We start from the raw sequence: 17,652 nt of genomic DNA on the forward strand, positions 1-17,652 counted from the left end.
TTGAAAGACATAAATGAGGTAACAATATTATTGAAGAACATGATAGTTGTTGTGACAAGATAAATAAAATGCTTGTAATATCAATAAAAAAAAATAAAGATAAGATTTTTTTTGGTTGTCGGCTGTAAATATTATCTGAAAGCGCAAAGACAAACAAAATAAAATTTTAATAGTTCTTGTCTGTATTTCTTCTGCTGAAGTATATGATAAAAAGATAATTACACGTCATTTTTCATATCAGACCCTTTATCGGCCCTCGTTCATGATATTAGCCCTCGAGCCTGCGGCTCTTGGGCTGATATCATAACCTTGGGCCGATAAAGGGTCTGATATGAAAAATGCCATGTAATAATCTATACTTATTGACCAATGAGTGTTTTTAAGTAGTCTTTTTTCCATCATAAGATATAAATCTACTCTGCAGATACTGGAATTAAAACAAATATTCATAAATATTTTTTAAAGCTACTAACTTCTCAAACTGCAATTTCATCTGATTACATCAAATTATTATAATTTCCTTATAAATATTGCTATAATACCGGTACATAATATAAATCTGGTGTGAGTTAGGGTAAATTATTGATATTACAGGAGTAAAATAAAATTATCAGATTTATCTAATTACAAAACCTGATAGGTGAACAAAATGCCTATTAAATGTAATACAGAATTGATTGTTTTAAAACCTCAAACTGGTAATGTGTTCAAGCAATATAACATCAGCACCTTCCAATGACTTTAAACTTATTGCACATCGTGTATATCTGTGTGAACTATCTTTATATATATAGATATTCTGCTAGTTTATAACAGAAAACTGGAACAAGTTCCAATACCATGGCACTATCACACGAACAAAAAATCTATAAATGCATAGATATTCCAATAGTAACATTACAATATACTGAAACGAGTCTAAGTACCATAGAACAATCACATGATCACACAAACCAAAGCACTATCAACTGCATAGTGCTTGTCTCTCTAGTCCATTGCCATCATCTAATCCATCTTGATGTAGCTCTGTTGTAGCACCATAGGAAGCAGCATCTGATCTAACTGACATTCTTTTCTCTGTAATAAGATATCATACTATTATATAATCTGATAGAACGGCTAACTTATCAGGTATCTTGTCCTGGAATACAAGTTCCTTTATAATAATGTATAAATAATAGAATTAAGTTTAAGATTGAAGAAACATTCTGTAATATTATTTTCATTTGAAGATATATTTCAGTATTTTTTCCAACCAAAAGAAGAGTATAAATAATATGTATCAATAGGAACAAGCAAGCCGCCTCCCAAAACATCAAAACGCAAACACACACAGGAACAGATATAGCATTGTTTATAGCAAAATTTCCACAAGATTACAGAGAGGTCATCTATAAATATAAATAGAAGTAAATGATAACCTCATGAAAAACTACTTACGTATCATCAATTTCTTTTGCACCCTAATTCCCTTCACTCCTACAACAACATAAAAGCTTATAGTTCCTATGGCAACAAGAGCTGTTATGGTGATGACACCTGCATTTGTTTTGTAGCTTTTTGTGCAATTCAGCTTTACACCCCAAGCTATACGGGTGTAATTCATCTGAAAAATGTAAACATCATGTTTATGTAATTTAATGTAAACATTATTCAGCTTGGCAAAATGAGTATGTTTTTCCTTGTTTGTCTAGAAATCTGAGCTGTCATTAATATAAAGCATAATATTTTGGTAAGTTTAATTCATATTTCTGGATTTTCCCGCATAAGCTGGAAATAAAAGGAAGATATAGATGTGCATGATATTTTAGTCTCATAAGAACAAAGAAATGAAGGAGCTGTGATCTTATTGTTGTTCCTCATCGAAACTGTTGCTGGATGGTCCACCAACATAATGACGAACACATCTTATGGTAAGATCAAGGCAGTCCATGCTGGCAAATTAATCTGATTTATTTGATATTCATAGTATATAAATGTCATATGTAATTTATTTGAGAATTTGTGCATTTATATAAATGTAAGTTGTATTTATTAAGTTCTATGAAAATCATTAAAAAGAAAATTTACCAAAATAATTTTTACCGGGAAAAAAAATATATTAAAACTTAAAACATGATGTGCACTGCAAGGTATCAATTCAATATAAGTCATCATGGTCATTTCAGTCTAAATCTTTGGTAATTTAAATTTCAAAGTTGATTTCATGTTATATTATTCAGAAAAAAAACACTCCAAGACTATTGGCCCTATTTATCGGAAAAGATTTTTTTATGTTCATAAAATATTTCAATGTTACTTTAAAACCTTACCATATCTACTAAATCCATACAGACTTCTTTTTGAGAGGTCTTCATGGCGTCTTTAAACTCTCTGTTCATGTCATCGTATAAATCTGAACATGCATCACAAGCACTAACAGTACTTATATTGTGTATATCATCCTGAAAACAATAAATTAAAATTATTATGATACAATCTTCTAACAGTCATGACAGTTTTCAATTTATTATGAAATAAAATGAACTTTTGTAGAGATTTTTTATCCATGCCATTGAAGGCAGGAATGTGAATGTTTCTTCTGTATATATATATATAGTTAAATCTTCACTTCAAAAACTAAAGGATGTTGAAATGGGGACAGTCAAGCCAATGTTTTTATAGTGACACTTGTTAAAAAAAATCATTTATCATATATGCAGCTCCATATAGAGGGGTCCAGTTCTTAATCTGCTTCTAATTTTTACCTTACTATTTTAAATCAAAATGAAATAGGTCATTTGAATTTAATTTAATGAAGCAGATTTTAGATTTTCAATTTGCTTAGTTTGGAATCATAAAAATTGTATTCTTTGGCTATCCCTCATTAACAAGTGATGAAATCCATCTATTTACAATCTATTCAGGTATAACATACTCTTTTCTACCTCATGAAATGTTATTCTGTCTCAGTTGAAAGTACATGCAATCATGGTAATTGTTTATGAATTTGTTTTTTGCTGAAAACTGTTATTTAATTGTCAGCAGTGAGGAGGATCATAATTTAGAGCCACATTCAAAGTGTTTTTAAAAGCAAAAAAATAGCAATTTGGCAGTATTTCATTTAATTTTAAAAGATACAATAAACAAAACAAAAATGAGAAATAGATCTATACATATATCATGTATTTAGAAGCTGGTAAAAAGCACTTCAAATTATTTGTTTTCAAGTATTTGTGAATTAGATATGCAGTAAGGAAAAAAAAATCAGAAACAATTGACTTTGACATACTTACCATAAGCAACTCTTTGTCCAAAGATACATTGGAGTGCATTTTAATACATTTAGTCATATTTTTGAATATCACATTGAATGTGTTAGAAATTTTGCTGTACTGAAATTTTACTGTTCCATTTATGTCTTCACTAATACTTCCTGTCTTAAAACATCCTGTGGATTAAGAAATATTGGTTAACAAATTAGAAGATTCAAATCCACCGGAATTCGTTTTGTTATAGTTTATCAAAATTTTCTTCCAAATAAATGTACAAATTTTATATTTTTTAAAAAAGCCAATATTCCCATTTATAGTGCATCACATTCTTTAACCAATTCTGGTCTGAATTCCAATTAACTAGTCTTAGATTTCCTTTAATAATGTTTAACAAGTTAACATACGAAAATGACAGATTTCATAAATGAAACAAGATACGGACACCCTTTCAAGGCAAATGAAATCATTCTCAAACCATCAGAATATGATTGTATGAAAAATGAATGTAAACCTATAGCTATATGGTTGGATAAAACTTGATCATGAAACATACAAGTACTTCTTTTGAATTTCCTGGAAAAAAATACTGTAAGTTTAGAACATTTTTGCAAGGTTTTTATTAATGAGGAAAATGTGACTGGGTAGTAATAAGAACTCACATTCTGATATCTAATACATGTATCTGAATGCAGCTTTTCAAAAAATGCATTAATTAGTATCATAGTTTTGTCCATTCTTCTAAAAAGCCAATAATAAAAGCACTCAATAATTTCTGAAGTCTTTAAAACTTCATTTCAAAATTGCAATTACTTGTTAGTTTTCTATATGAAAATAGAAGGATAACATATAATTTTTATAAAAAAACAAAAAGTTAGGTAGCAATTATGCAATACTTACCATTACAATAAGCTTGGTCCCAAACATTCCTTATATTATTATAAACTTGATCTAAAACCTGTATCCTGTCTGCTTTTAGTAATACATTTCTGCATCCACTCCATTTCTCATCATCCTACAATGAATTCAAAACTTTTAAATAAATATGACTAAAACATTAAGTTTTGAATATTGAACATGTTGAAGTCTTTAGAACATTTAATTTACCTGGAGTGAATAACTTTCCTTTGATATTAAGATAAAAAGGCAGACAAAAACAACTTTAATTTCACAGATTTCACAACCAATCAAAATAATATTTGTATTTTTATAAGCATTTAATAATAGAATCTTTCTAGTTGAACAATTTTAATAGATTCACCAAGTTCACCATAAACATTTGATAAAGAAGTAAATATCCAATAACCAGCATCAAATTGTCAAAGTGTTGCTCGTTATTAAATGGAGGATATAAACCTAAGCAGTTGTCAAATGTAGTATCATTACCTGAAGAATGTCCTCAAAAGTGGTCATTGCTCTTTTGTATTCCCTAACACAACTTTCACAAAATCTGAATGGTCGTGCTTTCTCCACTGAACATTTTATAAAATCTGCTGAATTGTGTCCAAATTCTTTAAGAAACGCTGTACATATATCATATATTGGAATGTGACCAAAGTCTGTGGAAACGTTAAGGGATTGTAACTGAATTAAATGCTCCTTTGTTTTAGTCAAACGATTTAATATTTCATATTTTAATCGTCCTTTGTGTTTTTGATTGTTCTTGAGAAGGTTTGTTGATTCATTTACATTAAATATGCTTGAAAATAGAATAAACAATGGTATTTGATACACTAATCTCATCTTTGTAACATAAATTTGAAGCACAGCAGTCAAAACGAAACAGGAAAACGAAAGTAGATTATCACGTGACTATTACGCAGAAAAGGTTTTAAAAAGAAACTAAGAATTTTGTTTTTTATTACCACTATTTGTACAAGTAATTAAATTTCTTTAATTTAAAATTTCAAGAGCACAAGTTTAAAGGGTTTGAAATATTTTCTGTAAAGGTACCCCGATTATTTAGTGCGAAGCTTCAAGATGTCAGCGTCCTTGAAAATGTTGCAGATTTGTAGAAGTTGTTTGAAATGTAGAAGTTCTGCAAACTCTCTGTCAAATGGGTTAGAATTTTTGTTTTAACAATCGGAACACTTGATTTTTCAAACCTTTTAGTGATTAGATTTTTGAAAATTCCAATGGCAATGAAAAAAATAAACATTTCGACACTGGATTTTATGGAAATTTGTATCTGTATGTTACTCAGTGCAGGATCCTATCGCGGATATATGCGCACTGATTTCGTGGTCTTGTGGTTATGGCCATGGCTACAGTGCTTAAGGTTCAGAGCTCGAATCAGAGTAGTCCAAATAATTATGACATCCGGCAATTTTTTTCTGGGAAGCCTTCCTTTGACCGGTCGTTGGAAGGCATCCCAGAAAAAAAAGATAGCCTTGCAAGACGTCATAATTATTTGGACTAGATTCTGAAGTGTGGCACTGGAAATGTCAGTCAGAGATTGCTCTAATGTCCAAGTTCTATGGGCTGGCTCTTTTGCAAAACTAGCAGGTGCTGTGGGACGTGAGAGCATGTCCAATATTTGTCAAGATAATCATGCCATCTGCTGCGATTTTGACTTTTTTTTAAGGCGTCTCAGAAAAAAATTAAAATAGCCTTGCCAGACGTCATAATTATTTGGTCTAGTCCAATATCAAAATGTTGATAAAACAGCGACGAAAGATACCAGAGGGACAATCAAACTCCTAAATCGAAAATAAACTGAAAACACCATGGCTAATAATGAAAAAGACAAAGAAACAAACAATAGTACACATGACACAACATAGAAAACTATAGAATAAGCAACACGAACTCCACCAAAAACTAGGGGTGATCTCAGGTGCTCTGGAAGGGTAAGCAGATCCTGCTCGGCATGTGGCACCCGTCGTGTTGCTCATGTTATAACAAATCAGGTAAATAGTCTAATTTGGTAGGTCACATTCATGAAAGGGAAAGGGATTGTAGTTACGAATTAAGGAACATAATATCTGATATCATTTGTGAAATGGTTATTCCATAACGGTCAACCAACTCGTGATGGCGTCCATAAAATTTACGAAGGGATGATTTCAACTTCACCATTTGGAACTCTTGGTTTAATAGCTTCCTTGTGAGAAGCAACCCTCTATCAAGAAAATCATGATAGGAAATGCAAGCACAGGAATAACATTTCAATTGGGAGATATATATCCTGTATCCAGGTGATGCTGGAATGTTGCTACTTAGAAATGGAAAGTTCACAATTGGAAAGCTGAAATCATCTCTTTTGTCATAAAGTTTTGTTTTCAACCGACCCTCATTGTCATCCAAAATGTTTATCACAAACCTTTGCTTCTGTCAAGTTCTGGAGTCAACTCACGGCTTTGGACAGGTTGGGAACAATCCAGGAATACCCCAATTTTCTGAGATTAAACAAATCCCAGTTTTCAGGGACTTCCTTTTTCTATTTCAATTTATGGCATGAAATCTACAAAAGCACACATTTTAACCTAAGGGCTATTCCAGAAAAAAATATATGGGGGGGTTGGAAGGCACATTGTATTAATAATACATGGGTGATGGGTATCAGAGCTACTTTTCACACTATAATGCACTACAATTCTCAATTACAATTGTTTTGGTGGTGGGTGCTGACAAAAACTGCCTTCCAACTCCCCCATTCATTTTTTTCTGGAATAGCCCTAATCATAATTTATGTTTTATGTGAATAATCTCTTCATTATAGTAAATTTCTATTTCTTTATCTATCCTATGTAATTTTAAAATATTTTCTGTTTCAGGTTTAAAATAACGTTTCCTGCCAGAAGTATATTTAGTACAACAAATTTACTAAGTAGAAAAAAAACAGATGATCCTCCCCAAGGAGAAAGGTATGTAATACTAATTATTAGATTGATTTAAATACAAATTTATCTTGTATAACTTGTTGAAGTAGCATAAAAGAGAGGAGATAGATCCCAAAAGGGAAATGAAAACTCACAAGTCAAAAATAAACTAACAATCTGGTATAAAAAAAAGAAGAAAAAACTGAAAGAAAACATAACATGACATTAAACTGAGCAATACAAACCCCACCAAAAAACCATTTGAAATCTCAGGTTATCCCAAAAATGTTGAGTTTTACCTTGAATATTGGTGAATATTTTTTTACACAAGTATTGATTCACGAAAAGCAAATGGGACAGACATGAACAAACGACAGTGAATGAACTACAGGCCCATGACTTGAGACAGTTATATAAAGAATGTGGCGGGGTTTGCAAGTATGCTATATTGCATTGACAAATGTCGGCTGCAAAAAACTTTCTTTTGGAAAATAGTTGTGCATTTTAATGGATTTTATGCTTATAAATAAATCCTAATTTAAGTTAAAAAAAAGAAATAAGCCACTACATTGTATTACATGTTAACATGATATATGATAAGAAAACAAAGGCTTTAATAACATTATTGTATAATTAAAATATTTTTATTATAAAGTGAAGATGATCCTTTGGACAAAACATTACAGTCTGCTGCTGAAGACTTGTCTAACAAAATATCTGGTGAAAAGGGAAGACATGTAGCTTCAGATTTAATACAAAAACTCAAAATGATGAAAATGACAAAACCTGAGAGGGAAGATACAAATGGACAACAAAATTTAGGGTAAATAGACAACACAATTACTATCATTGTAATGTATCTTATTTAATTAATGTTTTAAGGATAATTTGATTTTCTTTTTTAATATTTTCAGCGCTTAGTTTCTACAATGTATATGTTCCAGACCATATGAGTATTTGGACCGTACGCGTACGGTCCGGACCGTATACGTATACTCGTACGGTCCGACCATACGCGTACGGTCGGACCGTATGAGTATACGCGTACGGTCCAGCTGATGTTTTGGGATCATATTGGTTAAATTTAAACAAATATTTATCAAAATCATTATTTTTAGTTATACAAATTGATTTTATTAAATGTATATGGATGAAATGATTAAGCGAACAATTGAAATTGAATATGTGTTTATTTTTATATCCGTGATTCCTATTTTGGTACTCAAGGTGACACTGACTTCCACAAAGAACGTCATATTTTTTTTTACAGTGACATAATTTGTTCATGCACGTTGTGTTGCATTTTTTTTTTGGTAAAGTTCCTTAATATTCTAAAACGATTGTCCTCCCACTCTAAGTTTACTTCCGATAACTTCAATTTTAATAAGCATACTTGGCTTCAATATATGAATTACTGACATGCTAAATACAGGAGATTAACAGATTAAATAAACGTGATTTTATAAAATAGTTATAACATTATTTTGTTTTATTTCAATTACTATTGAACTTTTTACATTAATTTGAGATGTTAGCTATGTTGATCTGTTATATTCATTTGTATCTGATAAACGTGACCAACTTCTTAATATTAGTCAGACCGTACGCGTACGGTCCGACCGTATGCGTATTTTGAAAATATACGCATACGGTCCAGACCGTACGCGTACGGTCCAAATACTCATACGGTCTGGAACATATATAGTTGAGAAGGAAATCAAACTAAACCAAGTGTTATTCATTTAACCATTTATGACACTTTTTATCTCTTAAAGATAGTGTTGGAAATTATAAAAATAATATAATCATTACTGACTCTTGCATGTTTAAAAAAAAATTGCTATTCAAAGAAAATTAAAAATTATTTTATATACATTAATATTAAGACCAATATCAGAAATTGTGCATTGCAATTATTGCTATAAATGTCAGTATTTTTATTGTTTGTCCTGTTTGTTTCAGTTCCATTTTAAGCAAAATGACAACAGATCAAGTCAAACACAGAGGAGGTATTATAATCTTGAACCTTTATGTTGAGCATTTGTGTACACTGCATTTAACTTAATGATATAAATTAGTTTGTTTATGACCCACCTAGGGGCATTATGTTTTTTGGTCTGCATCGGTTTGTTTGTCTGTCCCTTTGTTTGTCCATCATTCTGTCCATTTGCCCATCTGTCCCGCTTCAGGTTAAAGTTTTTGGTCAGGGTAGTTTATTATGAAGTTAAAGTCCAATAAACTTGAAACTAAGTACATAATATGTTCCCTCTGATATTATCTTTTTAATTTTAATGCCAAATTAGAGTTTTTATCCCAATTTCATGCAGGGTTGGCAAAAACCCGGGTTTTATGAGTATTGCCCAGCCCAGTGGGAAATACTGGGAAAACCCGGGTTTTACTGGGTTTTACTGGGCAATACTGGGTAATATAGAATACTGGTCTGAATTTTAAAGAGAAATCAGTGATCAAACTCAAATGTAATACATTTAAGATACATGTATTTGATAAACACATTTTGATTTATAAATAAGTTTTCTTGTTTGAGAGTCTGATGATACAAGTGTATGCATTTGAGAAAGTCTAATTCTAGCAAGTAAGAGACAAGTGTACATGTAGACACGCATAAGACAAATATTGATGGAAAAGGCCTTTCTACATAATTCTTCTAAAATTCTTTTAAATCGCCCATCTGTCTAGATCATGTAGATTGGTCAAACTGTTAACATATATATAAATCACAAGATTTTTTTTTTCAAATGTATATAACTAACAAGAAGAATTAACAATAACATGTAAGTAAAATTACTTTTGCATACTTTATTAGATATATTATTATGTACAAATTTACATCACTAATTAATAAGTAATTATTCAGATTAGGACACAGATATGTTTATATAACAATATTCAGCTTTCATTTCTATAATTGTGAATGGCATGACCATGTAGGGTTTTTATTTAAGTAGTGTAGAATAGAATGAAATTGAATTTTCAATCTTCTAGAAATTACTCTCAATGGTTATCTGTATAAAATGTATATATTTAGAAATAATACTACGAAACTTCAATAAGTCTTTATCATTTTGTGTTGAAAAAACCTTATTGGCTTAAAAAATTATATTGCCCAGTATTGCCCGTTTCTGGGAGTATTGCCCAGCCCGAGAAAACCCGGGAATTCCCACCAGGTTTTCCTGGGCGGGTAATACTTTGCCAACCCTGATTTCATGGTCCACTGAACTTAGAATATGATAGTGCAAGTGGTACATTCGTGTACTATGGGCACATTAATATTCTTATTTTTATTATCAACCTCATGCATTTAATAAAGATAATTTGCTCAAAGATTTCGTACATGTGAGGTTTTTTACCGGATTTTTGTGACAAAAATGTCGGTTATTGATTTGGGGATGTACGGCGGGCGGTCGGTCGGGCGGCAATCAAATGTTGTCCGTGCATTAACTCATGAACCGTTCAATCAAAGCTTTTAAAATTTTAATATGTTGTTACTGACAACTAAATGAAGGTCAAGTTCAATAATGGCGATTTTGACTTTTACCGTTCAGGAGTTATGGTTCTTGAAAGATTGAAAAATGGTTTTTCCAGTCGTGTCCGTGCATTTACGCATGAACTGTTCTACCAAAGCTTCCCAAATTTTAATATGTTGTTACTGATGACAAAATGGAGGTCAACTTCAATAACGACGATTTTGACTTTTACCGTTCAGGAGTAATGGTTCTTGAAAGATTGAAAAATGGAGTTTCCAGTCGTGTCCGTGTATTTACACATGAACTGTTCTACCAAAGCTTCCCAAATTTTAATATGTTGTCACTGATGACAAAATGGAGGTCAACTTCAATAACGACGATTTTGACTTTTACCGTTCAGGAGTAATGGTTCTTGAAAGATTGAAAAATGGAGTTTCCAGTCGTGTCCGTGTATTTACACATGAACTGTTCTACCAAAGCTTCCCAAATTTTAATATGTTGTCACTGATGACAAAATGGAGCTCAAGTACAATAATGACGATTTTGACTTTTACCGTTCAGGAGTTATGGTTCTTGAAAGATTGAAAAATGGTGTTTCCAGTCGTGTCCGTGCATTTTCTCATGAACCATTCAACCAAAGCTTTTGAAATTTTTATATGTTGTTACTGATGACAAAATAGAGGTCAAGTTCAATAATGACGATTTAGACTTTTACCGTTCAGGAGTTATGGTTCTTGAAAGATCGTAAAATGGTGTTTCCATTCACTTTATTGCATTTACTCATGAACCATTCAATCTAAGCTTTTCAAATTTAATATGTTGATACTGATGACAAAATGGAGGTCAAATTTGATATTGACGATTTTCACTTTCACCATTCATCAATAATGGTTCTTGTGATATTGCCAGGACACAAATAAATGTTAATAAATCCGGTTTGCTGTCGTTGTGACAGCCTCTTGTTATTGATTTAAATATCAGTGACTTCAATTTGTATGTATCAAACTTTAATTAAAGTTATTGACTTCAGTTACACAAGCCATAGCAAAACATAGATATATATATTTATTTTAGAAGGCAGATCCAAGCGTAGAGGACAAAGAGATGATAAAAGAGATAACAGAAAAGAAGTACAGGCTTTGAGGTAGTTATGTGGTTTTTAACCAAGATTCTAGAAAATCTGAAAAAATATAAGTCTGATAGATGAGGGCCACTTCCAATATACAAGCTGATAGGACATACCAATGGAATAGGTCACCATTTCAAGCTTAAAAATTTGTGAATAGGATGTGAAAACTATCAGAAATATATGATAAGGTCAATAAAGTTCCCATTACTTCTTTGTGATAGTTTTTCATCTTTCGTGGTGTCACATGCCGTATTTTTATCAACCAATTTTCCCTCTTTTGTCACTTTTGCACTTTACTCTTACATAAAACACCACATGAAACCCAAACAATATGGGAAAAAGTTACATTTTAACCTATGCAATATATGATAAGGTATACATTTTTAAAATCTAAATTGTTTGAAAAGAGAAGTGTAACAGAACCCCAGCAATACCCCTATCAATTAAATATTGAAGTGCCCCCTTAATTTGTATTGAAAATAAATGCAAATAATTATTTATATTTCCTTGAAAATTTTATTTCTTAGCTTAATACGAGAATCAGTCAAAGTTTTTAAGCGATATTTAAAGGGAGCATTTGAGGAATGATCTGAATCACATTTAAGATTAAGAATTTATTTTTATTTTCAGTGGTATGTTTGATGATATGTCAGCAGTTAGATATCAAGATTCAGAAAATTATGGTAAGCTAATTAAAATCAATTTTATTTTATTTAATCATATTTGTATATGACAATTAAAAAAATAACTGAGTTTTGTAAGTAGTCTTACTGAAAGTTGTCCTCTGTAGATCAGGAATTAAATAAGGTTTATTTTCAGCTTGAGGAGTTGCTGGTATGAATATTGTAAAAGATGTGTTGTTGTCTGTAAGACATTTATTTTCTCCCGCATTTCCTGCTCATGATTTAAAAAAATGTAAGACAGTAAAAATATTCATATGATGTTTTTGGTGCTTGTTTATCAGAGTGTGATTTTTTTTCTCAGATTATCATGCAATGAAAAAGCCCAACCCCCAGGGAGTTGAAAGGAAATATCCTGATAGAAAATCCTCTGATCAGCGTGGACCTAGGAAATGGACCAGACAACCAGGGTAAATGATTTATTAGGACTTAACTGTTTTGAAAATTATTTTATAAATCGAGTTTTGTATATTATTTTATTTCTCAATGTTTTTGAGAATATACATGATAGATCTAGAAATTTTCAACCTTTTCTCTTTTTTTAAAACTTTAAATATGTATGATCATGACATCTGAAGAGTTGCAGTTTTGTCTTTGAACATACTCTTATACTATTTATGATATATTGTCTTTTTTCTACATTTACCATGTTTGTACCAGTAAATCAATTTTTTATTTTCACATTTTACATATTCATTACCAAATCAAACAGCAAAATTTATAAAGATTAATATCAGAAACAGTTAACATGGACAGGCTACAATAACAACTCAATTGTGTGCGAAAGTGTTCTTTCAAATTAGACATATATATTTCATGTTGACTAAAATCAAAGACAATGTGCAATTATACTTTGTAACCAGTCAGCGTTCTCCCCAGGCCGTTTTAGCACAGCGCTATCTCAATTTACCGCGGTGGTATTGGGCAGACCGCAGCGCTATCCAATCAAAACTCAGCGCTATTGTTTTTTGATTTTTCAAACTTCCGGTAATATTTTGTACACATTCCGATCACGTGATCGACTGGTTGAATTACCCAACGTAGTCAATTATCGAAGGGGCCAGTTCAATAAATGAACAAAATGGCACCATTTGCAAAACTTTTACTGCCAAATAAACCTTTCCTTCTTCGAGTTTTTCGCTTTAAAAATATGAAGAAACTTCATGAAAGGAATGAACATTGCTTACAGAGACCTCTTGTGCTGAAAAGTTCATTTTTAAGTTATATATTAAGGGAAGTTTTACCCCTTCTCTGACAACGTGGTCTCGAACATTTTTTGGACCATCTACTATCATTTCATTATTAAGTCTCCCAAACAAAGTTTGGAGACTTATTGTTTTTGGTCAGTTCTTATTATTTTTATTATTCTTCCTCTTCCTCTTCTTCCTCTTCTTCTTCTTCCGCCACTTTAAAAATGAACTTGTCCGCAGCGGTTCTCCTAAACGGCTTGTCAGATTTACTTAGGATTTTACAATATGTTAGACTAACATGTCTAGGTGAGCCATCAACCTTTCGTTTGTGCATTTTGGTCTGTTAAGGGGTATTTTGGGGGTTAGAAAGGAGGGAGGGGTTTACTATAGAACCCTATGGGATTTTATTTTCTAAAATTTTCAAATGAATATAACTTGAAAACTGTAAGTGATAGATACATGCAGTCTTCAGAAATGATTATAGGACAATAAAACTAATCACATGAAATATAGGGGAAGTCCCTGGGGGGTCATCCCCACCCCCTTCAATTTGAGAATGTGCTTTTATCTTGTAAACGGTCCAGATCCCCACCCCTAAACCATATATATTCTTGAATGGGACAATAAAACAAATCAAATGAAATTAAAGGGAAGTCCCTGGGGGTCATCCCCACCCCGTTCAATTTGAGAATGTGCTATTATCTTGTAAACGGTCCAGATCCCCACCCCTAAACCATATATATTCTTCAATGGGACGATAAAACAAATCAAATGAAATTAAAGGGAGGTCCCCGGGAGGTCATCCCAACCACGTTCAATTTGAGAATGTGCTATTATCTTGTAAACGGTCCAGATCCTCACCCCTAAACCATATATATTCTTGTAGGGGACAATAAAACAAATGAAATGAAATAAAAGTGATGTCACTAGGGGCTCACCCCACCCCCTCTTGTTTGAAAACTTGTAAAGGGTCAACATCCCCACCCCTAAACCATATCTATTCTTGTATGGGACAATAAAACTAATCAAATGAAATTGAATGGAAGTTCCTTGGGGTCACCCCCACCCTGTTCAATTTGAGAATGTACTATTATCTTGTAAACGGTCCAGATCCCCACCCCTAAACCATATACATTCTTCAATGGGACGATAAAACAAATTAAATGAAATTAAAGGGAAGTCCCCGGGGGGTCATCCCCACCACGTTCAATTTGAGAATGTGCTATTATCTTGTAAACAGTCCAGATCCCCACCCCTAAACCATATATATTCTTGTAGGGGACAATAAAACAAATGAAATGAAATAAAAATGATGTCCCTAGAGGCTCACCCCACGCCCTCTTGTTTGAAAACTTGTAAACGGTCAACATCCCCACCCCTAAACCATATCTATTCGTATATGGGACAATAAAACTAATCAAATGAAATTAAATGGAAGTTATTGGGGGTTGCCCCCCACCCCGTTCAATTTGAGAATGTGCTATTATCTTGTAAACGGTCCAGATCCCCACCCCTAAACCATATATATTCTTGTAGGGGACAATAAAACAAATGAAATGAAATAAAAGGGAAGTCCCGAGGGAGTCACCCCCACCCCCTCTTGTTTGAAAACTTGTAAACGGTCAACATCCCCACCCTTAAACCACATATATTCTTGTATGGGACAATAAAAAAAATCAAATGAAATGTAGGTAAAGTCCCTGGGGGTCACCACCACCCCCTCCTGTTTGAATACTTGTAAATGGTGGAGATCCCCATCTGTAAGCCATATATATTCTTGTATTGGACAAAAAATCAAATCAAATGAACATGGGACCATATAAATGGCGAGTTATGGGAGCTTTGTTTGGGAGACTTCGTAACAGCATCCTGTTACAATTACTTCTTGTTTTTTTTTACGTTTACAAACGAACTGTTGAACCTGTATTGCTTTCAGGAAGCATCCCTGTTATCATGGGATTAATTACAAGCACGTATTTTACGATTACTTGTCCATCCATGGCTCTTTTTCAAATGGATATAGAAAATTAAACGAAACGAAAATTTGTGTAAATATATAGAAAATATCGATATTTGTCAATCAATCATCAATATATATGAATTAAATAATGTTTTAAATTTAATGTAAACATAGGATGGCTTGGATAAGGCATGGCATTTAATGCTACATAAATAAAGGCAACAGTAGTATACCGCTGTTCAAAACTCATAAATCCATGGACAAAAAACAAAATCGGGGTAACAAACTAAAACCGAGGGAAACGCATTAAATATAAGAGGAGAACAACGACATAACACTAAAATGTAACACAGATAGACAAAATCCCACGAGAATAACAAATATAACATATATATATAACATCAAAACCAAATACATGAATTTGGGATAGACAAGTACCGTGACACGTCTTATCACAATGTGAATTTACACTCAAAAATAAGAGAAAACAAACGACACAACGTTATAATGTAATACACACAGAAACGAACTATAATATAACAATGGCCATATTCCTGACTTGGTACAGGGCATTTTTAAAGGAAAAAATGGTGGGTTGAACCTGGTTTTGTGGCATGCCAAACCTCGCACTTTTATGGCCATGTGAAATATAACATCAAAATGACAACACAGGACTACAATATAAATAAATTGGAGAACACAATTGACAAAGAATCACACGAACAACAGCCAACAAAAGGCAACAAGTTCAAAATTTTAATACGCCAGAAGTGTATTTTGTCCACACAAGACCTACGTGTGACGCCCAGATACAAAAGTTTGAAAGCCGAAACGAGTACAAAGTTAAACAGCATCAATGACCAAAAGATCAATAAGCCACAAATATAAACAGGAAGTTATGTTAGCCAGTAAGGGGGATAATTTGGGATGGAAAGTCCTAAAAGAAGTACTGTCAAATTTTGACAAACTTATCTGGTGGCAAGTCTTCAAATGTTTATAAAATTATCAAACACAACCTCTAAAGTTGGTAGTTGTTTCAATTATCAAACATAATTTTTTTGATTGGTATCTCAACTTTAAAATATAAAAAAATCTCTTAAACAAATTTATATAGGATTTCTTTCATATTCATCTTGGAGTATGTTTAATATAGCCTTTTTTAAGCAAGTCTTTGATAACATTTGAATGCTATTGAAAGGGCAATTTCATTTCTTCCTTTTAAATACTATGCTCATTTTATTGAAAAGTTGTAATTTGATAGAAATGTTTATAAAAGTTAATAAAAAAGTACCAATCTTGTCATTGAAAACTTTCTGCAAATTCAGTAAATTAATGAGGTTGTAAAGGATGAATAACTAGTTTATAAGTCAAACAACTAAAAGTGCATACTTACTCTAACAAAAAAGAATTGGAAGGGTGGTAATGAAATCAAATCATATAAATTATAAAGGCATTTTATTTTAAAAACATAACATTTAAAATGAAACTTTTTTCCATTTTTGTGAAAGCATATGACATGTATACAAAATGCAGGTCTTTGTGTATTTTATATAATATAAACAACATGGTAGTTATATACAAATGTAACATTATGTAAAAATGGTGAATGAATCCAACATCGCGCGCTTACCACAGCGCTATCAAAAAATCCTGGGGAGAACACTGAGTTACCTTCAGCCCATCTTTGTGATTTAAACTTTGAAACATATATGTAATTCCATAATCGTTTTGCACTAAGGACCTTCCTGTTAAATCAATTTAATTTAAATTTCTGAGTTTGAATCGTCATGAATGGCAGCTTCTGTTAAATTGATGGCAGTCGCAAATTGATGCATCCTTGTTTACAATAGTTCAAATATAGCCTATAAATTGACCTTTAACTTGTATGGCAAACTGGTCTTTTAGCAATTGATTGGCAAAGATCAAATTTGTTTCTCACATTATCTTGCATATAAGAAGACAAAAAAATACCTACAACATTTTAATATCAAAATGTATATATTATATTTTTTTAGAGCCGATAGAGATTTCAAACTTTTTGAGGGAGACAGATTGGGGATATTTTCTCCAGAAGACATTAAGACTGAAGTGAAAAAAGAAAAAGGTTTGTACACACAACTTTGTCTTATGTTTTGA

At 32.0% G+C, this 17,652-nt stretch overlaps 2 protein-coding genes across 2 annotated transcripts; one reads left to right on the forward strand and one right to left on the reverse strand.

The window, feature by feature from the left end:
• Window positions 1–365: 365 nt before the first annotated feature.
• LOC143048224 (osteopetrosis-associated transmembrane protein 1-like) lies at window positions 366–5,056 on the reverse strand. Its single transcript, XM_076221775.1, has 6 exons — window positions 4,638–5,056; window positions 4,152–4,266; window positions 3,276–3,430; window positions 2,313–2,444; window positions 1,441–1,606; window positions 366–1,077 (listed from the first exon to the last, which is right to left on the reverse strand). The coding sequence occupies exons 1-6, from the start codon at window positions 4,992–4,994 to the stop codon at window positions 965–967; spliced, it is 1,038 nt and encodes a 345-aa protein (XP_076077890.1). The 5' UTR covers window positions 4,995–5,056; the 3' UTR covers window positions 366–964.
• Window positions 5,057–5,228: 172 nt separating this feature from the next.
• LOC143049562 (uncharacterized) lies at window positions 5,229–17,652 on the forward strand. The gene is made up of 8 exons (XM_076223164.1): window positions 5,229–5,311; window positions 7,028–7,117; window positions 7,728–7,895; window positions 9,035–9,081; window positions 11,632–11,701; window positions 12,317–12,369; window positions 12,671–12,776; window positions 17,532–17,652. Exons 1-8 carry the CDS (start codon window positions 5,232–5,234, stop codon window positions 17,650–17,652), a joined length of 735 nt encoding a protein of 244 aa, XP_076079279.1. The 5' UTR covers window positions 5,229–5,231.

This window comes from Mytilus galloprovincialis, chromosome 10 (assembly GCF_965363235.1).
Source record: "Mytilus galloprovincialis chromosome 10, xbMytGall1.hap1.1, whole genome shotgun sequence".
In the NCBI taxonomy this organism is placed as follows: domain Eukaryota; kingdom Metazoa; phylum Mollusca; class Bivalvia; order Mytilida; family Mytilidae; genus Mytilus; species Mytilus galloprovincialis.

Coding starts and splice junctions, on each gene's coding strand:
- LOC143049562 (XM_076223164.1), top strand. CDS start 5,232: ATGTCAGCGTCCTTGAAAATGTTGCAGATTTGTAGAAGTTGTTTGAAA. Junction 7,118..7,727: donor GATCCTCCCCAAGGAGAAAG/GTATGTAATACT, acceptor TTTATTATAAAG/TGAAGATGATCCTTTGGACA. Junction 12,370..12,670: donor TCAAGATTCAGAAAATTATG/GTAAGCTAATTA, acceptor TTTTTTTCTCAG/ATTATCATGCAATGAAAAAG.
- LOC143048224 (XM_076221775.1), bottom strand. CDS start 4,994: ATGAGATTAGTGTATCAAATACCATTGTTTATTCTATTTTCAAGCATA. Junction 3,431..4,151: donor GGACCAAGCTTATTGTAATG/GTAAGTATTGCA, acceptor CTTAATCCACAG/GATGTTTTAAGACAGGAAGT. Junction 2,445..3,275: donor TGGACAAAGAGTTGCTTATG/GTAAGTATGTCA, acceptor TATTGTTTTCAG/GATGATATACACAATATAAG.